The sequence below is a fragment of the Bufo bufo genome, chromosome 9 (genome assembly GCF_905171765.1).
Source record: "Bufo bufo chromosome 9, aBufBuf1.1, whole genome shotgun sequence".
NCBI classification, from domain to species: Eukaryota; Metazoa; Chordata; class Amphibia; order Anura; family Bufonidae; genus Bufo; species Bufo bufo.
In genome coordinates, this window is record NC_053397.1 from 55,115,990 (window position 1) to 55,138,822 (window position 22,833).

Consider the following 22,833-nt stretch of genomic DNA (forward strand, 5'->3'; position numbering starts at 1 on the left):
TCCCTATCGAATCGCCACATATTTCACGTGCGTCCGTTGTCTACGGAGGTTTCCATGTGGTCAGCTTGTCCCCCCCTCCCACCCTTTTGTGTAGGTCCCCCCTGAATGGGCTCCCTCCCTGTCGAACCATGGGAACCTTGCCTGACTCTCCCAATCGCTGGCGGAGTCGCTGGACCGCTACCTAGCCAAATTGCGGTCACCTCCCCCCCCAGGGTCCTCCCTGCAGATGGGGCACGCTCACGCTCAGATACAGGGTCACGCAAGGAGTAGCCTACAGACCAACCTCGGCTGGTCTCAACTAGCTTCCACCCCTTCTCGGCATCCTCGGGTCGCCCCCAGGACAGGCCTAAGGCTGGTGATGAAGCCTTCTCTGTCAGTTGCCTCTGGGGACACCTTTGCACCGATTCCCTAGGAACAGAGCATCAGGCGGTCTTCCACCATACAGAATCCCTCTGTGAGATCAAGACAAACGTGCACGGAGAAACCTACCCTACCCAGGTTTGGTGCCCCTCTAGTGGACTTTCGGATGGCGCTCTCCTGCCTGCACAGGTAATTACCACACAGGTAAGGCAGCCGTCACCGTGCTTAGCAACTGGGACACCTACGTGGTGTCTCTGGTACGTACGCCCTCGTAGGCTGTACACGACAGACCTTCCTGGTTCCCCTATACCAGGGGCTATGTTCTAGGCAAGCTGATAATTCAGGCAAACGCCTCTTGTAGGGTTGGTAACCCTTCTCAGCCTCTAAAGGTTCTTTTGTAGTGCCTGTACCAGAGATATACAGGCCGACTTCTATTGCCGTGGCGATTACATATGTCTGTTTCCAGCCGCCTTGTTACTTTCATAGGTAGAGTTCTTACACCTACTCCAGATGCTGTAGCCATTACTCCTGGCTGGCTCTATTGTGTTCCATGCGGCACTATTTCCCCCTACCGGGCGAGATATATAGGCCGCCTTCAATTGCCGTAGCAATTGCACCTGTCTGTTTCCAGCCACCTTGCTTCCTTCATAGGTAGAGTACCTACACCATCTCCTGATGCTGCATCCAATATCCCTGGCGGGCTCTATTGTGTTCCGTGCGGCACTGTTTCTCCCTGCCGGACGAGATATAGAGGCCTCTGTTTGGTTCTATTGGGCACCGAGCTGCCACCTTGCTCCCTTCATAGGTAGAGTACCTACACTATCTCCAGAGGCTGTAGCCGTTGCTCCTATCTGGCCTTATGGTGTACCTTGCGGCACTATTTCTCCCTTACCGGATGAGATATTGAGGCCTCCTTGTATTGCCGTGGCCACTGCACCTACTTCATCATAGTGTGCACCAAACAGCCATCTTACTTCCTTCATAGCTAAAGTTCCTGCACCATCTCCAGATACTGTTGATGCGGCCCTGTTTCCCTCTTTTCAGGTGAAATAGAGGGCCTCCTTCAGTTGCCATTGCACCTACCTAATTGTGGTGTGCACCTGTCGTTCTTTGTGGTACCGTGCGGCCCTATTTTCCCCTTCCCGAGCGGAATATAGGTACCATTGCTAACGCGATAGCGGTTGCACTTCTCTGGTCCTAGAGTGCACCATGCGGCCACATCGCTCTAATCTTAAATCTAGTACCTCTACCATCTCCAGATGCTGTACCCATTGCACCTGTCTGGTCGTATCTCTGCACTACACAGCCGTATTTCTACCTTACAGGTTAAGGACCTGTACCCTCCAAATCTGGTCGCATTCCCGGATGCTGTGGCTTTGTTTCCACTCTCCTTAGAGTGCAACATGCAGCCACTTTACCTCGGTTTTAGTATTTTTAGTATCCCACGTGCTGGGCCCTATGGTGCAATCTGTGGCCCATGCAGTTTCTGTATTACTGGGTGCTTCCTTCCCCGGGCTCTAATCTGTGCTTTTTGGTTCTTCCATACATCTGCCACTCCGTCACTGTCGTGCTCTATGGTCTCCTTGTACTTTCTCAAGGCACTGTCCACAACAGGCCATCCTGGTTCAGCATGTACATGGTAACCATATCTGGCAGGGGTGGGCCAGCCCAACCCCCACCTCCACCTTGTCGGTCTAGTGCTACTTCTGGTGTACGGTGTATATGGCTGATCTTTTCTGATTTGGTGGGTGGTCCACATACAACCATGCTCCATACACCATGGCCAGGTGGTTGTTGGCTTTTTGTGCTAGGGTTGTTCTTGCCATCCCTATAAAATACTACTGTCTGCTGCACTCTGCGTTACCCCATATTATAAAGGAGTACTCACGTTTTTTTCTATTACAGGGCGGACCATTCCTGGTGGAGTACAGTGATCTCCACTGGATCTTCTCCTTGTTGGGGTACGTAGCTTGGTGAGCACCGGCCACTGCAGCAGTTTTCGGTCATCACTGGATGTCCTCCGCCACACGGAATCCTTCTGGGGTCAGCAAAATTATCCTCGCTGGACGTCCTTCCTGATGAGTCAGGGACAGAACCACTGAGCGCCACACACCTGCCTGGTAGGTGAATTTTCTGCTGATTGCTCTGGCATCGGACAGGGTTCCGGAGCTCCTTCTGGGTCCGGGTGTTCCCTTATATTCTCTGCTTAGTTGTACTATATAACAGAGGGCAGTCCCCTTGGACCTTGCTATTGTCTGCGCCTGTCAGGTACTTTCTCCCCCTGGGAGTCTTCTGTATGTCGGTCGCAGCTGGTTTCTACATTTTGTGTAGTCACACCCCGTTTCTTTCATAGCGACTTCGCCATTCCTTATGCATATGGGTGTCTGTCGATTTAGTGGTACAACCCAAGCCGCTGTACTTGCCCTCTCCGGGACAATGTATGCAGATTGCTAGCCACTTGTCACCGCCAGATCTCTGAGAAGTTCTGACAGACGTTCTTCAGTACCTCCTGCATGATGTTCTTTTGTTTTGGTTTCGCTTTGACATCTCTTCTCCCTCTTCCAGCTGTCATCTATTAGCAGTGATTGCTTCCCTTTATATCCCCTCCCATACTGCCTCACTTTGCGGTTTATACTACTTCCTGGATTGTGCTCACTGCTAGAAGTTGCAACTGCTGGTTCCTCAGATAAGTCTATTTCTTTATTTGTGTTTTCATGTTGGCTTGATTCTAGGTGACCCTGACTCTCTCCGTATTAAGTGCAGGGAGCCGGTGGTCGTGTCCCCTCACCAGGGTGGATTTGATTTAAATCAAAATGATTTAAATCATAGTTTTCTACATAAAGACTAATTCTTGCTGGTATAACTTATAATATGCAAGTAGATGAAGATTTAAACAACTTTTCATATTAGTTTGATTAGGTTGATTCTGCATTCATAGGTTTGTAGAAGTTGGGATTAAGGTATTTTTCTCAACTCTGTTCATGTTATAACATTTTTGCTGTGAAGAAGAGGCATGTGATCTCTGCTGAGTCAAATTAAGTTTTGAGAACTGCAAAAGTAAACCAAGCATCTGTGATAATATCTTGTAGGCAGAGAAACTGCCCAATAATCTTACAAAAACCTTTGGACGAGCATGACATTGTGAATGGATTCATGGAATTTATTTACCAAAAAAATGACACATATACAGTAGAAACATAGAAACCTAGAATGTGTCGGCAGATAAGAACCACTCGGCCCATCTAGTCTGCCCAATATACTGAATACCCCTGGCCCTATCTTATATGAAGGATGGCCTTATGCCTATCCCATACATGCTTAAACTCCTTCACTGTATTTGCAGCTACCACTTCTGCAGGAAGGCTATTCCATGCATCCACTACTCTCTCAGTAAAGTAATACTTCCTGATATTACTTTTAAACCCTTGCCCCTATAATTTAACACTATGTCCTCTTGTAGCAGTTTTTCTTCTTGTAAATCCTCTCTCCTCTTTTACCTTGTTGATTCCCTTTATGTATTTAGCAGTTTCTCTCATCTCCCCTCTGTCTCGTCTTTCTTCCAAGCTATACATGTTAAGGTCCTTTAATCTTTCCTGGTAAGTTTTATCCTGCAATCCATGTACCAGTTTAGTAGCTCTTCTCTGAACTCTCTCCAAAGTATCAATATACTTCTGGAGATATTGTCTCCAGTACTGCGCACAATACTCCAGATGAGGTCTCACTAGTGCTCTGTAGAGCGGCATGAGCGCCTCCCTCTGTCTACTGGTACTGCCTCTTCCTATACATCAATCATTCTGCTAGCATTTCCTGCTGCTCTGTGACATTGTCTGCCTACCTTTATGTCTTCTGAAATAATGACCCCTAAATCCCTTTCCTCAGATACTGAGGTTAGGACTGTATCACTGATTGTATATTCTGCTCTTGGGTTTTTACGCCCCAGGTGCATTATCTTGCACTTATCAACATTAAAATTTAGTTGCCAGATTTTTGACCATCCCTTTAGTTTTCCTAGATCCTTTTCCATTCGGTGTATCCCTCCAGGAACATCAACCCTGTTACAAATCTTTGTGTCATCAGAAAAAAGACACACCTTACCATCGAGGCCTTCTGCAATTTCGCTGATAAAGATATTAAACAAACAATATGGGTCCCAGAACAGATCCCTGAGTTACCCCACTGGTAACAAGACCTTGGTCTGAATATACTCCATTGACTACAACCCTCTGTTGTCTGTCCCTCAGCCACTGCCTAATCCATTCAACAATATGGGAGTCTACGTACAGCCTTATTCTACATAATTAAAAAAATAATCTTTATTTCATGATGGAATAACCTTTGGATGGTAATATATTTTCCTCAAAAAGCATTTCATATAAAAAAAATCCGATTTAAATCAAAAAAAAGATTTTTTTGATTTATTTTTTTAAAATTATTGATTTTTATCCACCCTGCCCCTCACTATTATAGGGGTTTTAGATGTCACTCAGTCTAGGTACGTGGACATGCAACTTTCTATCATAGAGATCTTTGCATGGGCTGAGCAGTCAGGGAGAGCTCTAGGGCTATTATAGAGCTCACCCATTTGTTCCTTAGTTTGGGATCAAGTCAGTCGGATCTTTATTTGTTACTTCTTGTTTTCTGCAACACCATCCGTGACACCACTATTCTTGGAATGGCTAGTTGTCCATGGCCAATTCCTTCCCCTATGGTGGTTCTTTTCACTTTTTCTTGGATATTCTGGTTTTTGTTGTCCTCTGGTGGTTCAGTTCCTGTTTCCTTGTGAGCCCATACCGGGTACTCCTTTCTGGAGTCCCTGTCCCCGTTCATTTGACCACACAGATTCTGTATGATAATCGTTGTTTGGGGGGGCCTGGGTCGATTGTTCCCCTTGTGGGTTCCGATTCGTGTCTATCTTCCCATCCTTCCACGTCAAGTACCTGGTATGGAGTGGTTTAGTGCTACGGTTTATATTTCCACCTTATGGTCTCCTTCGGGAGGGACTTCCTCCTGTTTGTAGAACCTTCCTCCTTAGACTGTTGGGAGTACTCTCCTTCTCCTCCCATGTCTCTCAGTCCAGTGTGTCCCTGCTGAGATTTCCTGGGCCTGCATCTGGTTCCCTTTTTCCCTGATACTTCGTTTGGCCAGAGTCTCTCCGGTCTTGCGTTTCTCAGCGATATTTTGTTTTCAGAGGCTCGTTCCTCGTCTCCTGGTTTTGGGATGCAGGTCTTATCTTTTCTCTTTTCTGGCCTTTACTTACAACCCCCTCCCTTTCCAAGGGTTGGCGGTTTCCCTTACCGCCTTTGGGGTTTTCTCCTTTCAATAGGGCGCTTAACTTCATCACCTGCTTTGCGGTGAGGGGAGACCTGCTCCCTTCACATGTGAGCCTTACTATGACTTCCCTCACTCATTTGGCCTTCAGTGATTCCATGTTTCCTTGCTCCCCTGGCCTGTCAAGGGTTGGCCACAGGGTGTTTGTGCTTTGGTCTGAGACAATTAGAATGTTAGGTAGCTCCAATACGCGGTGCTGTCCTACTTTCTCTCCAGCCTTTGGCTGAGCTGGGTGTTCCCCTTTGCATTCTTCTTGCATTTGGGACTTTCTCCCAGGCATTTGTCCTGGGGTGCTGGCAGTCTTCACTGTTGCTTCCTTGGGGTTTCTCCCTTGTTATTAAGCTTCTTGCCTATTCCGTGCTTTTCTCCTGTTGGGTCACATGGTTCTCCTGCACCTGTATGCCCAACCGGTGGCATGGCTGTTCATTTCCCACCATCGGGGACTGCTTTGGGAGGTCCCATGGTGCTGTGTCCCCCAATGTCATGCAAAAGAAAATTGGATTTTTTGTACTCACCGTAAAATCCTTTTTCTCGTAGTAGGCATTGGGGGACACAGATCCCACCCTATTTTTTTTTTTTTTCACTTCCCCTTCTCCGGGCTGGTCTCTTGATCTTTCCCGGTACGGGAGTTGTTGGTTCCTTGCCTTTCTTCTCTCTCCTACTGCTTTTGGTACAAACTGATCAGCCTAGTGCCTGTGGAGAGGGTATAGCCCAACGGGGAGGAGCCAACACTTTTTATGTCTAGTGTCGCCTCCGAGTGGTAGTTGGACATATACCCATGGTGCTGTGTCCCCCAATGCCTACTACGAGAAAAGGATTTTACGGTGAGTACAAAAAATCCAATTATTTCAGTGTTTTGCGGTCCGTTTTTCACAGATCCGTTGTTCCGTTTTTTGTTTCCGTAGTGTTTCCGTTTCGGTTCCGTTTTTCCATTCCGTTTTTCCGTATGGCACATACAGTATACTGTAATTACATAGAACAAATTGGGCTGGGCATAACATTTTCAATAGATGGTTCCGCAAAAAACTGAACGGATACGGAAGACATACGGATGCATTTCCGTATGCATTCCGTTTTTTTGCAGACCCATTGACTTTAATGGAGCCACGGAACGTGATTTGCGGCCAAATATAGTACATGTTCTATCTTTGCACGGAACGGACATACGGAAACGGAATGCATACGGAGTACATTCAGTTTTTTGCGGACCCATTGAAATGAATGGTTCCGTATACGGAACACAAAAAACGGCCTGCAAAACGGAAAAAAAAACCGGTAGTGTGAAAGAGGCCTTAGGAGGAGGAACAAAAAAGGCATTTTCTCTGATAAGATATGTTACAGAGTGTTAAGGACAATGGTTGTGAAACCACTGTGCCAACAAACCTGTTTCACTTTGGGCCATTCCTGATGACATTGTCCTGGTTTTCACTCTTTAACCTCTATGCAAGGATCTACCCTTTGCTGCAGGGGTGTAGTTGGCAGCTGACCCATGGGGGTCAGCAACACTGGCGCAAGGCATCAAGTAATACACATAGTCAAAACCAGGCTGAGGTCAAGGAGGCAGAGTATATGCAAATAAGATAAACAGCCCCAGAACCAGGGTAGGCAGCACAGGGCCAGGATCCAGGCAACAGGCAGAAGAAGAACACAGGCATACAAACAGATCAGCATAACAGGCCAGACAGCAGACATGCAGACTAGGGAGTCAGGCAGAACACGTTCCACAGACAGTCAAACGGATTATAGCTACTTCACAGGATCCAGCAGACTGGAACCAGACAGAACCTATTGCTCAGGCCAAGGGGAGGAACAAACAGCACAGTTTATATAGGAGGACTGATAAAGCTCTTCAGTAAACAGCTGAACACACAGAGCAAGAGAAGGTTAATCCTCCCAGTACTGCAGATCAGGTGAGATACAATGGCTCTATTTTACACACAGAAAGGCGGCGCCCATGTACACAGGAAATCGGCTGCCATAAACCGCCATTGTAACACAAAGTTTCTTATACTGTAGTCACCTGTACTATTAATTTATGCAGTGTTTGCTATAAAGTCATTTACCATTTAAGTCCAAATAAATTTAGATTGTAAATGTATTATTACTTTTGTTGTAAATAACAGTAAGGCTACTTTCACACTGGCGTTTTGAATTCCGTTTGTGAGATCCGTTTCAGGGCTCTCACAAGCGGTCCAAAACGGATCAGTTCAGCCCCAATGCATTCTGAATGGATAAGGATCCGTTCAGAATGCATCAGTTTGGCTCCGTTCCGCCTCTATTCCGCTCTGGAGGCGGACACCAAAACGCTGCTTGCAGCGTTTTGGTGTCCGCCTGGCGATGCGGAGCCAAACGGATCCGTCCTGACTTACAATGTAAGTCAATAGGGACGGATCCGTTTTCACTGACACAATATGGTGCAGTGGAAAACGGATCTGTCCCCCATTGACTTTCAATGTAGGTCAGGACGGATCCGTTTTGACTTCGACTTTTTTATAAAAGAATAATGCAAATGGATCCGTTCTGAACGGATACAAGCGTTTGCATTATAGGTGGGGATCCGTCTGTGCAGATACCAGACGGATCCGCACCTAACCCAGGTGTGAAAGTAGCCTTAATTTGCTGTGAAGATTTTTACATGGTTTTGGGGTCCCAATGCACTCAATAAAGGGATTGATTTATCTCATTCCTTAAAAAAACTGTGGTCATTTCATAAAGTTTTGCTGTCACATATTGAGTTTTTTTTTAATTAATTTGTTTTTATCTAGCTTCTGTATTCCAATAAAAACTTTGTCATGTGTGCTCCAACTGGTTCTGGAAAGACAGTGATATTTGAGATAGCAGTTGTGCGATTACTAATGGAGACTCCTGCTCCATGGACAAAAGTTAAAATCGTATACAGTAAGTATAGCTGTTACCCTATTAAAGGGGTTCTCCAGGAATTAAAAAAATGAAAATACTTAAATATTATGTTATAATAAATATATTCACAAATACCTGTCATTAGTTATAATGGCTTGTTTTGTCTAGGGCGCAATCATTAGGAAAAATAAAATGGCCTCCGTCCTATCAGTACACACAAAACCTGTCCTAATCACACAGCAGGACAAGTTACTTCACCACAATGAGCCATAGTGCTGCCTCATCCTCCTCTCTGCTCTGCTTGTCAGGAATCATGATCGTGAATACAGGTGAATCTCTGTGGGAATGGAGATGATGAGGAGAAATAAGAGGAGGGTGAGGTGTGGCTAATCAGCAGCAGCACTTGTTTACAGTCTCCATTACCACAGCCCCACATTACCACAGTCTGTCCTATCCGTCCTCTCTGTACTTCATGTCTCCTCATAAACTAAATTCCCCAGATATTCAGCTAAAGTTTTTATCATCTGTATTCAGGATCAAAATCCCTGACAAGTAGAGAGGAGGAGAAGGATGAGACAGATCTTTACCTCAGTGTTATAATGTAACTTGTCCTCATGTGTGATCAGGACAAGTTTTGTGTGTACTAATCGGACAGCGGCCATTTTGTTTCCCCTGATGATTGCTCTCAAGACAAAACGAGCCATTATAAATAATGAAAGGTATTTAAGAATATTTTTATAATAAATTAATATTTAAATATTCAGAGAACCCCTTTAAACTCTCAATGTAGCTTTCCTCCCTGCTTCCCTATATACTTGCATAGCTTGATCAAGTGTGCACACTTTTTCAATGGGGAATAAGCAGCTGCCAGACACACTTGGCAGCTTCCAGTCACCAACAGGTACAAGGGGCCAAATTCAGCACAAAATCAAACATCCTTCTTTCTCCCAGTATCTGCTATTGGGGGGATGGGAGACGTAACACCCCCATACACATCAGATAGTCGGCGCTCCTTCCAAAATCAGAGCGTTCAGTTGATTTTCATCTAATAAGTAAAGACACTTTAAAGCTTTTAGTTCAGAGATTCTATTGAATATATTGTTGATGGTGTTAGTAAACTTTTGTAAGGGGAGCTGATAACCACTATACATCTTTAAAAAAAAGCTTGTTATTATGCTGTCAGTATAATCTGCATTTTATTTAAGTGGCTCCAATAAAAGCTTTATGTGGCCAAAGATTTGAAGACTGGAAAGAAAAATTTGAACCCATTGGACTGCTCTGTAAGGAGCTGACAGGGGACACAGAGGTGGAGGACTTATTTGAGATTCAGCATGCCCACATTATAATGACAACCCCAGTAAGTATACTTGACTTATAGCATTAGATGAATTAAGTATACCCAACCCTAATCCCAATAGAAAATACCTGATTACCTGATAAGTGCAACAATATCACCTAAATACAAGAAACCCAGAGGTAGCAGGATTGTGTATTGCCAACTAACCCTGAGGAAGCCAAGGTAGTTGGCGATAGGTGTGGGGTTCTTCCCCATCCCCCTCCTGCTATCTCTAGGTCTCCAATATTTACATGATATTGTTGCACTTATCTTGTATTTTTCTATTGGGACTTGGGTTGGATATACTTTTTCTGTGTATACAGCGCAGGCTTCCTTGCACTTTTTATTTTATATTGCATATATAAAAAGCAATATATATACAGTACAGACCAAAAGTTTGGACACACCTTCTCATTCAAAGACTTTTCTTTATTTTCATGACTATGAAAATTGTAGATTCACACTGAAGGCATCAAAACTATGAATTAACACATGTGGAATTATATACATAACAAACAAGTGTGAAACAACTGAAAATATGTCATATTCTAGGTTCTTCAAAGTAGCCACCTTTTGCTTTGATTACTGCTTTGCACACTCTTGGCATTCTCTTGATGAGCTTCAAGAGGTAGTCCCCTGAAATGGTTTTCACTTCACAGGTGTGCCCTGTCAGGTTTAATAAGTGGGATTTCTTGCCTTATAAATGGGGTTGGGACCATCAGTTGCGTTGAGGAGAAGTCAGGTGGATACACAGCTGATAGTCCTACTGAATAGACTGTTAGAATTGGTATTATGGCAAGAAAAAAGCAGCTAAGTAAAGAAAAACGAGTGGCCATCATTACTTTAAGAAATGAAGGTCAGTCAGCCGAAAAATTGGGAAAACTTTGAAAGTAAGGGCTATTTGACCATGAAGGAGAGTGATGGGGTGCTGCGCCAGATGACCTGGCCTCCACAGTCACCGGACCTGAACCCAATCGAGATGGTTTGGGGTGAGCTGGACCGCAGAGTGAAGGCAAAAGGGCCAACAAGTGCTAAACATCTCTGGGAACTCCTTCAAGACTGTTGGAAGACCATTTCAGGGGACTACCTCTTGAAGCTCATCAAGAGAATGCCAAGAGTGTGCAAAGCAGTAATCAAAGCAAAAGGTGGCTACTTTGAAGAGCCTAGAATATTACATATTTTTAGTTGTTTCACACTTGTTTGTTATGTATATAATTCCACATGTGTTAATTCATAGTTTTGATGCCTTCATAGTTATGAAAATAAAGAAAACTCTTTGAATGAGAAGGTGTGTCCAAACTTTTGGTCTGTACTGTATATATATATATATATATATTCACTCACCTAAAGAATTATTAGGAACACCTGTTCTATTTCTCATTAATGCAATTATCTAGTCAACCAATCACATGGCAGTTGCTTCAATGCATTTAGAGGTGTGGTCCTGGTCAAGACAATCTCCTGAACTCCAAACTGAATGTCAGAATGGGAAAGAAAGGTGATTTAAGCAATTTTGAGCGTGGCATGGTTGTTGGTGCCAGACGGGCCGGTCTGAGTATTCCACAATCTGCTCAGTTACTGGGATTTTCACGCACAACCATTTCTAGGGTTTACAAAGAATGGTGTGAAAAGGGAAAAACATCCAGTATGCGGCAGTCCTGTGGGCAAAAATGCCTTGTGGATGCTAGAGGTCAGAGGAGAATGGGCCAACTGATTCAAGCTGATAGAAGAGCAACGTTGACTGAAATAACCACTCGTTACAACCGAGGTATGCAGCAAAGCATTTGTGAAGCCACAACACGCACAACCTTGAGGCGGATGGGCTACAACAGCAGAAGACCCCACCGGGTACCACTCATCTCCACTACAAATATGAAAAAGAGGCTACAATTTGCATGAGCTCACCAAAATTGGACTGTTGAAGACTGGAAAAATGTTGCCTGGTCTGATGAGTCTCGATTTCTGTTGAGACATTCAAATGGTAGAGTCCGAATTTGGCGTAAACAGAATGAGAACATGTATCCATCCTCTGATGGCTATTTCCAGCAGGATAATGCACCATGTCACAAAGCTCGAATCATTTCAAATTGGTTTCTTGAACATGACAATGAGTTTACTGTACTAAAATGGCCCCCACAGTCACCAGATCTCAACCCAATAGAGCATCTTTGGGATGTGGTGGAACGGGAGCTTCGTGCCCTGGATGTGCATCCCTCAAATCTCCATCAACTGCAAGATGCTATCCTATCAATATGGGCCAACATTTCTAAAGAATGCTATCAGCACCTTGTTGAATCAATGCCACGTAGAATTAAGGCAGTTCTGAAGGCAAAAGGGGGTCCAACACTGTATTAGTATGGTGTTCCTAATCTTTAGGTGAGTGTATATATATTGTGACAGAGTGTCTGGAGAAGTAGTGGATGGGGTCTATGTGTGCCCAAGATTCCTCACTTCTTTCATTTAAAAGCAACCAGGGAAATGTTTAGGAGAGGTCTCTGCAATTCGGGTCTGCATAAAACCTGTTTTTAGGGCCTGTGTTGCTGGAGTGGGGAGAGAAGGGTGGGCCCCACTCCATCCGGACAGTCCGGGTTTTGGGCTGTCAGGTAATTACTCCTCAGGTGTGCTAGCCTGATATAAGGCTGAGAATGCAGGCACAGCTCTCTCAGCCTGGGAACAGGTTACCTGCATGGAGCCTGTGAGAGCACTTCAAGAGGTACGGACTTTGCTATTTTGTTTGGGTGCTTGGTATTAGGCCGGCACTTGGTCAGGGAGGTTTCATGCGGTATAGTTAGAGCCGGACAGGCTTAGGATTTTTGTTTGTTATATTTTATGTTCTGTACCTCAACTTGACAATAAAACTGGCTGAGGTCAGTTAAACGAAGTTCCTGCCGTGTGGACTGTAACTGCTTCGGTGTGCCTGCTAAACTGTGCCTGTCTACCCAGGAGACGACAGCCCCGCTACCTAATCCCTTACATTTGGTGGAGGATGCGCGCACACCAAATTCTGGCATAAGAAAGAAAAAAAAAAAAACTGAACATTTAAAGGGACAGAGTCCATTTTTGTGCGGTGCACCAAAGACTGTTTTCTGCCTCTTGAAAAATGGAGGATGTGGTTAAAGCTATGTTGCAAGCTGTTGCATCTCAAAAGGCGCTTGAGGAAACCAGCCGCAGGCTGACGGCCCAACTGGAGGCTGCACAAGAGGCGCAAAGAAAAGACCGGGAGACCTTAGCAGTTGTGGTGCAGAAACTTACCAGTGTCGCTGGACGGGTCCCAGGTATGGCAGAGGCCCCTCATGCCGCCATAAGGGCTAGTCACTTTCTGCAAAAGATGACAACCGCAGATGACGTGGAGGCCTACCTGACCACCTTCGAAAGGACTGCCGAGCGAGAGAGTTGGCCAAAGGCACAGTGGGCTGGACTGTTGGCCCCCTTCCTTTCAGGAGAACCCCAAAAGGCATATTTTGACCTGGAGAATCATGATGCTATGGACTATGTTATGCTAAAAAAGGAGATCCTTACACGCCTTGGTGTTACTCTTTCGGTCCGTGCACAGCGTGTGCACAACTGGGACTACAGTATGGATAATCCTCCACGTTCCCAAATGCACGACCTCATACACCTGACCAAGAAGTGGTTGCAGCCGGAGTTCCTGACAGGCCCTCAGATGGTGGAACGGGTTGTGATGGACCGGTACTTAAGGGCCCTCCCCGTTACCTTGCGCAAGTGGGTGAGCCATGGTGACCCCAAGAATGCTGACCAGATGGTGGAGAGGTACACATCTGCAGAGGAGCTACTGAGTCTGCCACAGCGCCACCCAGCCCCGCAGCTGAGATCTCCAGGACTACCTGGTAAGACTGTTCTAAGGGAAAAGGGGGCTGGCAGAAGTGATATATCTGTGGGTGCAAGTGGAGAGACTGGAGGCCCAGGCTCTAGAAGCTGGCAAGCCGTGCCAGGGAGGTCTGTGGCCTATAAGAGACTTAATAGGGACTTAATAAAATGTTTCAGATGTCAAATGCCAGGTCATGTTGTTGCCAATTGCCCAATGTATGGTGAACCAATGCAATGTGATCAATAGAAGTAGGATTGGATTGGCTCACCCTCCAATTTATACGGAATGGGTGCTCCCCCTAAAAGAAAGATATCCCCAATCTTCTAGGTAGGTAAATAAACTATATGGAGGAGAGGGGCACACCTCTCCTCCATATAGTTTATTTACAATGCAATGTGATGCCTCATTTATAAACCGCCGTTTATCACTATGCTCAGCCTGCGTGTGTGGCATTACCAAATACTGGGGGGGAGAAACAAATATGTGTTATTACGGTGGAAGGTAAAGATGTGAGTGCCTATTTGGACTCAGGCAGTCTGGTCACCCTAGTAAAAACGGATTTGGTAAACCCCAGGAAATGGCAAACGAAAGCCATTGCGGTAACCTGCATACATGGAGACACCCGTAATTATCACACTGCTGTGGTAGATGTAAATACCCGGTTCGGGGCAGGAAAATTTATGGTTGGTTTAGTGCCTAGGTTAATGCATGATGTCATCATGGGGCGGGATTTCCCACATTTTTGGCAGCTATGAGAACATAAACTTTCAAATGCCTGTCAGGAAGGAGATGACCTACCACTGGGTACCGAGAGGTGAGGGTATTTAAGAGAGACGTCTGTTGATGGTGAATCGTTTCCCTTGTCTGTCATGGTGGGGGAGCTGAGGTCTCTGACCATAGTGATGGGATAGAAGAGGGTCAGAGCAGTCCAGAGAGGGAAGACTCCCTTAATGACAATTTGCCAGACCTGGCAGTACGGAAAGAGCAATTTGGTGCTGAGCAATTAAAAGATCCCACCCTTACTAGAGCCAGGGAAAATGTTAAGTCTATTGATGGTAAACTGGTGGAACCGGACGGCAGACTTTGTTTCCCGCATATGGCTGTGAAACATGACTTATTGTACCAGGTGGTAAAAAGGGGAGAGGATCTGGTGGAACAACTGGTGGTTCCTAAAGTGTACCGACGAACGGTACTAGATATTGCTCATGGTCACCTTATGGGGGGGCATTTGGGAGCTGAAAAGACTACAGACAGAGTCCTTCAAAGGTTCTTTTGGCCTGGGGTCCATAAAGATGTTAAAGACTATTGTGACACCTGCCCCGAGTGCCAAATTTCGACTCCTAGGCCACACTATCGTAGTCCCCTGGTACCTCTACCAATCATTGAGATACCATTTGAGAGAATAGCCATGGATCTGGTGGGGCCCCTTATAAGATCTGCTCGAGGCCACCAACATATTCTCGTAATCATGGACTACACTACTCGTTACCCGGAAGCTATACCCTTACGTAATACGTCATCCAAGGCCATAGCTAAAGAGTTGGTGCAGGTGTTCAGTCGCGTGGGACTACCAAAAGAGATCCTAACAGATCAGGGTACCCCCTTTATGTCACGTATCATGAAGGAGTTATGTTACCTGTTCAAAGTTAAACAGCTGCGTACCTCTGTCTACCATCCACAGACTGATGGACTGGTAGAGAGTTTTAATAAAACTCTAAAAGCCATGCTTAAAAAAGTGGTAGACAAAGATGGGAAAAACTGGGATTTCCTTCTCCCCTATCTTATGTTTGCCATCCGTGAAGTGCCTCAGTCCTCTACAGGCTACTCCCCATTTGAGTTGCTATATGGTCACCACCCTAGGGGTCTGCTAGATATAGCAAAAGAAACTTGGGAAGAAGAAGCTACCCCCTATAGAAGTGTCATAGAACATGTGGCACAAATGCAAGATCGTATATCTGCGGTGATGCCTATTGTACGAGAACATATGGCCCAGGCTCAGGGGGCACAGCAAAGGGTGTATAACCGCAGTGCCAGAGTACGTACCTTTGCGCCAGGTGACCGGGTTCTGGTACTGATCCCTACGGTAGAGAGTAAATTCCTGGCTAAATGGCAAGGCCCCTTTGAGGTGATAGAGAAAGTAAATGAGGTAAACTATAAAATCCGTCAATCAGGTAAGAGGAAGCCTGAGCAAATATACCACGTCAATCTTATAAAACCGTGGAAAGATCGACTATCACTTGCGGCTGACACCTCCTTCTCACCAGAGCAGCGGTGCTCTGGGAAGCCCCTGTTGCCAGAGGTAACAGGACCCGACTCCCTGGCCAAGACACAAAAGGTAGAAGTGCAGGGGTTCCTCTTTAAGAATAGAGATTTTTTCTCGGAGATCCCAGGTCACACCTCTGTCATAAAACATGACATCATTACAGAACCAGGGAAAAGGGTTAAGCTGCGACCCTACAGAATACCAGAGGCCAGGAGAGGGCTTATCTCTGAAGAGGTGAGGAAAATGTTGGAACTTGGGGTAATTGAAGAGTCCCATAGCCAGTGGTCCAGTCCTATAGTTCTGATCCCCAAACCAGATGGCAGCTGGAGGTTTTGCAATGACTTCCGGAAGTTGAACACCATATCTAAGTTTGATGCTTACCCAATGCCCCGTGTTGATGAGCTCATTGACAGGCTCGGAAATGCCAGGTATATAACCACTCTAGACCTAACCAAGGGATACTCGCAAATTCCCCTGACAAATGAGGCAAAAGAGAAAACTGCCTTTGCCACTCCTGATGGGTTGTTTCATTATGTGGTCTTGCCGTTTGATTTGCATGGAGCCCCTGCAACCTTCCAAAGGGTGATGGATAAGATTTTAAGACCCCACAGACGGTACGCAGCCGCATATCTGGATGACATCATCATCCAAAGTCCAGACTGGGAATCCCATCTACCTAGGGTGCAGGCGGTTATCAATTCCCTTCACAGCCAATCCCAAAAAATGTGCCATTGGTCTTGAAGATGCTAAGTATCTACGTTACATCATAGGCCGAGGCCTAGTAAAGCCCCAGTTAAACAAAATCGAAGCCATACAAAGATGGCCTCAACCGGTAAACAAGAAGCAAGTCCGTGCCTTCTTGGGGATTACAGGCTATTACCGGCGATTTATACCTAATTTTGCTTCCCTTGCAGCCCCATTAACGGACCTGACAAAAGGGAAAGACTCTGTCATGGTCAAGTGGTCACAAGAGGCGGAAAAATCATTTCAGACTCTAAAAACCCTCCTGTGCGCTCAGCCAGTACTGATAACCCCAGACTTTAAGAAAGGGTTTGTCCTACAGACGGATGCGTCTGAGGTGGGACTGGGGGCAGTACTGTCACAGGTCCGGGATGGAGAAGAACACCCTGTACTGTATCTGAGCAGGAAACTTAATGACCAAGAGCAAAAATATGCAATTGTGGAAAAAGAGTGCCTCGCTATTAAATGGGCCGTGGAAGCACTCCGCTACTATTTGCTTGGTCGTCACTTTGAATTGGTCACGGATCATGCTCCCTTAAAATGGATGTGTGAGAATAAGGAAAAAAAATAGGAGGGTAACAAGATGGTTCTTAGCCCTGCAAGAGTACCAGTTTACCGTAAAGCACAGGCCAGGGACCCAAATGGGAAATGCAGATGCCTTGTCACGTGTACATTGTCTGATGTCCAGATGTGTTCCAGCCTCGGGTCTGAAACAGGGGGGGAGGATATGTGACAGAGTGTCTGGAGAAGTAGTGGACGGGGTCTATGTGTGCCCAAGATTCCTCACTTCTGTCATTTAAAAGCAACCAGGGAAATGTTCAGGAGAGGTCTCTGCAATTCGGGTCTGCATAAAACCTGTTTTTAGGGCCTGTGTTGCTGTAGTGGGGAGAGTAGGGTGGGCCCCACTCCATCCGGACAGTTCGGGTTTTGGGCTGTCAGGTAATTACTCCTCAGGTGTGCTAGCCTGATATAAGGCTGAGAATGCAGGCACAGCTCTCTCAGCCTGGGAACAGGTTACCTGCATGGAGCCTGTGAGAGCACTTCAAGAGGTACGGACTTTGCTATTTTGTTTGGGTGCTTGGTATTAGGCCGGCACTTGGTCAGGGAGGTTTCATGCGGTATAGTTAGAGCCGGACAAGCTTAGGATTTTTGTTTGTTATATTTTATGTTCTGTACCTCAACTTGACAATAAAACTGGCTGAGGTCAGTTAAACGAAGTTCCTGCCGTGTGGACTGTAACTGCTTCGGTGTGCCTGCTAAACTGTGCCTGTCTACCCAGGAGACGACAGCCCTGCTACCTAATCCCTTACAATATATATATAAATATATATATATAGTAAGGGGTTACACTCTCAGGCAGGGTGGCGATGACAGATTCTCTTGCAGACCACAGGGTTAAAGTCCAAACGTTGCTTTATTTATAACACTCCGGCAATACAGGCACCCCAGTTATAATTCACTGGGTAAGGTGAAGGTCCAGCACCACAAAAACATAAACCACACCAAAATAAACACCTGCCAGTCTGGGCTCTGGCTAATAAAGTGAAGATCCTAGCTCACCGATTAAACACAGGTCACACAGAGAATTCGGCTTCTCTAGCCAGCGGGGCAGCCATTTTCCCAGACTTTCTCCAGGCATTACTCTCCCCAGACTGACAGCCTGGACTGTGCTTTATTTCCCCTTGACGATCCCAGCTGGCTTCAGCTGGGGATCCCTCAGGCTAGGAGAAAACCTGTCCCGGACTGGGGAGGTCCCTCTACCAATCCTACCTTCTCCCAGTCCAATAAAATCCAGCCCACTAACTTAACAAAACTGTCTCAGCAACCTACACATTGCTGAGACCATTATAACCTTCTGGATTTTATTTAGCTCACCCAGTTGAGGAAGCTGGGTGGGATATACACCCCTTCCAGGACTTTACCATACACTTTTCTGTTCACCTTACCACATATCCCTCCCTCTTCTCCAGACCGGAGGTCTGGATATTTTTAGCCAACAAGCAGTGTATCCTGGACAAAGCATCTGCGTTCCCCTGTAATTTCTCCGGCCTATGTTCAACCTTGAAATTAAAATTTTGCAGGGAGAGAAACCACCTGGTCACTCTTGCGTTTTTCTCCCTGTTTTGTTTCATCCAAGTTAAAGGAGCGTGATCTGTTACCAACTGAAATTTCCTACCCAGCAGGTAATCTTTAAGTGACTCCAGAGCCCATTTAATGGCTAGACACTCTTGTTCCACTATGGCATAATTTTTTTCTGCCGGGGTCAACTTCCTATTTAGGTACATCACTGGGTGCTCCTCCCCATTTATCACTTGTGACAGGACCGCTCCCAAGCCTGTCTCAGATGCATCAGTCTGGACCAGAAACTCTTTTTTGAAATCCGGGGAAATGAGCACTGGCTGTTGACAGAGAGCGGACTTTAGGCTTTGAAAGACCTTTTCTACCTCTGGGGTCCACTTCACCATTACTGACTTAGGGCCTTTCGTTAAGTCAGTCAATGGTGCTGCCATCGAGGCAAAATTCGGTACGAACCGGCGGTAGTACCCTGTTATGCCAAGGAAGGCCCTGACTTGTTTCTTCATTAAGGGCCTAGGCCAGTCTTGTATCGCCTCTACTTTATTGATCTGGGGTTTAACCAGCCCTTTACCAATAATGTAGCCCAGATATTTTGCTTCCTCTAGACCCACTGCACACTTCTCAGGGTTTATGGTTAGGCCAGCATCACTAATGGAGTCTATAACGGCCTGTACCTTCCAGAGGTGACTTCTCCAATCAGATGAAAAAATTACCACATCATCAAGGTAAGCAGCCGCATAGTCAAAATGTGGCTTCAAGATCAGGTCCATCAACCTCTGAAATGTAGCAGGGGCTCCATGTAACCCAAACGGAATCACTGTGTACTGGAACAGCCCCTCTGGAGTGGAGAATGCAGTCTTTTCTTTTGCATCATCTAATAATGGTATCTGCCAATACCCTTTTGTAAGATCAAGGGTCGTGATGTACCTTGCTTTCCCAAGCCTCTCAATTAGTTCATCTACTCTGGGCATGGGGTACGCATCGAATTTTGACACCTCATTTAGCTTCCGGAAATCATTACAAAATCTCCAAGTCCCATTAGCCTTCGGGATTAAGACAATAGGGCTTGACCACTCACTGGTAGATTCCTCAATGACCCCTAACTCAAGCATGCGCCTGACCTCAGAGGATACCGATTTTTTTCTGCGTGCTTCTGGTATCCTGTAGGGCTTTAGATTCACCTTACTGTGGGGCTCAGTTCTCATGGAATGTTTTATCAGGTGGGTACAACCTGGTGGATCAGAAAACCTTCCTCTATTTTTCTGTAGAAACTCATTTACTTCTTGTTTCTGGGGTTATGACAATGCCTCACAAATTTTTACCGGAAGAATTGGTGGTGACACCAACTTACTCATTGTCTGTGCGGCCACCAATGACTCCCGATCTTTCCATGGCTTGATCAGATTTACGTGGTAAATCTGGTATGGTCTTCTCCTTCCTGGTTGGTGCACCTTATAGTTCACCTCGCCCACTTTTTCCACAACCTCGTAGGGACCCTGCCACTTTGCCAGAAACTTACTTTCTACAGTGGGAACTAGAATCAGGACCCTGACCCCGGGATTAAAGTCCCTTACCTTGGCAGACCTGTTATAGATTCTGCTTTGAGCCTCCTGAGCTCTTTGCAGATGTTCTTTAACAATGGGCATCACGGTCGCTCTCCTGTCTTGCATGTCAGCCACATGTTCGATGACGTTCTTATAGGGAGTAGCCTCAGCCTCCCAGGTTTCTTTAGCTACATCGAGTAAACCCCTCGGGTGACAGCCATATAGTAACTCAAATGGTGAGAACCCTGTAGAAGCCTGAGGCACCTCCCTAACAGAGAACATAAGGTAGGGTAGGAGGCAGTCCCAGTCCCGACCATCCTTTTCTACCACTTATTTTTAACATCTGTTTCAGCGTCTTATAAAACCTCTCGACCAACCCGTTTGTCTGTGGGTGGTACACCATCTATCACAGTAACATTTCCGTGCGCAGTCATGAGAGTGGGGTCTCTCAATTGCTCTGTACCAAAGTTACCCTGAGACACCCCTAAATCCAACACATTTTCCCCAGTTGGGGAAGCTTCATCTCCGCCAGCTAACACCTGCAATGGAAAATTGTCATTATCAGGCAGGTACGTCACATAACCCCACATTTTCAGACATTTCAGTTAACAATACATCTTCATTTTTCACCTTATCGGCACCATTGTCTTCAATGGTTTCTTCCATTAAACCATTGGATTCAATGGGCCACTCATAGCAATGATTATTTAAAGGAGAAGGCACAGATTTTGCAGGAGTGTTTCTCTTCTCCCACAACTTCCAAAACAAGGGGAAGTCCCGGCCCAATATCATATCATGCATAAGTCTTTTGACGACCCCAACTTCATAGGATACAGTCCCAGCTGGAGTCTCCACCTTAACGCAAGCCACCGGGTATGATTTTTCATCCCCATGGATGCACAACACATTTATTCTTTTGTCCGGCACATAATTCCCAGCCACGAAGCTGGCATGTACTAAGGTGATCAGACTACTGGAGTCCAACAGAGCCCTGACGGAGCAGTCATTTATCACCAGGGTACACATCTGCGGCTCAGTCTCTAGTCCTGGGGAGGCCGCACACACTGGCACCGCATACAGCAACTGTCTCCGGCTCCCGGCACACTCCATGGGCTCTGAGGTCAGAGGGCAATAGGCAGCAATGTGTCCCCACTCACTGCACCTCCAGCACTGAGGCGCCCCGGGTCTCCTAGGTGAGATCTCTCCGGGTCCGAACTGCCCGGGAGACTCAGCCTTATGCCTACGCCCAACCTCTAGAGCCTTATTCCCTCTTGCACCCTTCCACACACCCCGAACAGCCGGAACTCTCTAACCCACATCACGGAGGTAGTCCTCAGTCTCCATGTCCGACCCACCGTTGCAGCTCCACCGGGAGGGCACTGAAGTAGTGATCCACCATTACTTTCTCCACCATCTGGTCTGGTGTAGAAGTCTCAAGTTCCAGCCACTTCCGTACAAGATGGAGGAGGTCAAACATCTGAGATCGGGCAGGCTTGTCCATGGTGTAGCTCCACGTGTGGACCCTCCGGGCATGAACCACTGGTGTAACGCCCAAACGAGCCAGAATCTCCATTTTTAATTTGACATAGTCCCGGTCATCCTGTTCCCTGAGGTCATAGCAGGCCTTGTGTGGTTCGCCGGACAAAAAGGGCGCAAGGACATCTGCCCACTCTGCTATTGGCAGCCTCTCTCTTTCCGCCACACTCTCAAATACGGTCAGGTAGGCCTCAATATCATCACCAAGTTTTAGTTTTTGTAAGGCCTGCTGCACAGCCCTCCTCACATTCAAAGTCTCTGGGGGGCTTACCTCCACACGCGGGGTTGGATCTACAACAGTCTCTCTCAATACAGCAATCTGCTCCACCAGTAAACGATTGGTTTCCTGCTGCTGGGCCTCCGCCTGAGCCTGCTGCTGGACACGTAAGGCTTCCTTGTGTCTCTTTTTATCCTCGGCATGTCTATTTCTTTCCTCCAGATTGGCCTGTAAAAACATCTTCATCATTTCCTCCATGGTATTCGATGAACGTTTTAAAGCTGCAGTAGCTTTCGCCCAGGACATTAAATCATCAACTGTCCCGCTGTTGCCCTTAGCAACCTGCTATTGCCTTTTTCAGCAGGTACGCCTGCCCGCATCCGACACCAATTGTAAGGGGTTACACTCTCAGGCAGAGCGGCGATGACAGATTCTCTTGCAGACCACAGGGTTAAAGTCCAAACGTTGCTTTATTTATAACACTCCGGCAATACAGGCACCACAGTTATAATTCACTTGGTAAGGTGAAGGTCCAGCACCACAAAACATAAACCACACCAAAATAAACACCTGCCCGTCTGGGCTCTGGCTAATACAGTGGAGATCCTAGCTCACCGATTGAACACATTGAACACAGCGGGGCAGCCATCTTCCCAAACTTTCTCCAGGCATTACTCTCCCCCGACTGACAGCCTATAAACTTAACAAAACTGTCTCAGCAACCTACACATTGCTGAGACCATT

General features: G+C 46.3%; 1 protein-coding gene across 1 annotated transcript in view; it reads left to right on the forward strand.

Moving 5' to 3' along the window:
- Nucleotides 1-22,833, forward strand: part of HFM1 (helicase for meiosis 1) — a 204,098-nt gene that overhangs the window by 22,376 nt on the left and 158,889 nt on the right. Inside the window, exons 9-10 of the mRNA XM_040408743.1 lie at nucleotides 8,454-8,586; nucleotides 9,753-9,904. Of these exons, the coding sequence (XP_040264677.1) occupies nucleotides 8,454-8,586; nucleotides 9,753-9,904 (285 nt within the window). The remainder of the gene's footprint in view (nucleotides 1-8,453; nucleotides 8,587-9,752; nucleotides 9,905-22,833) is intronic.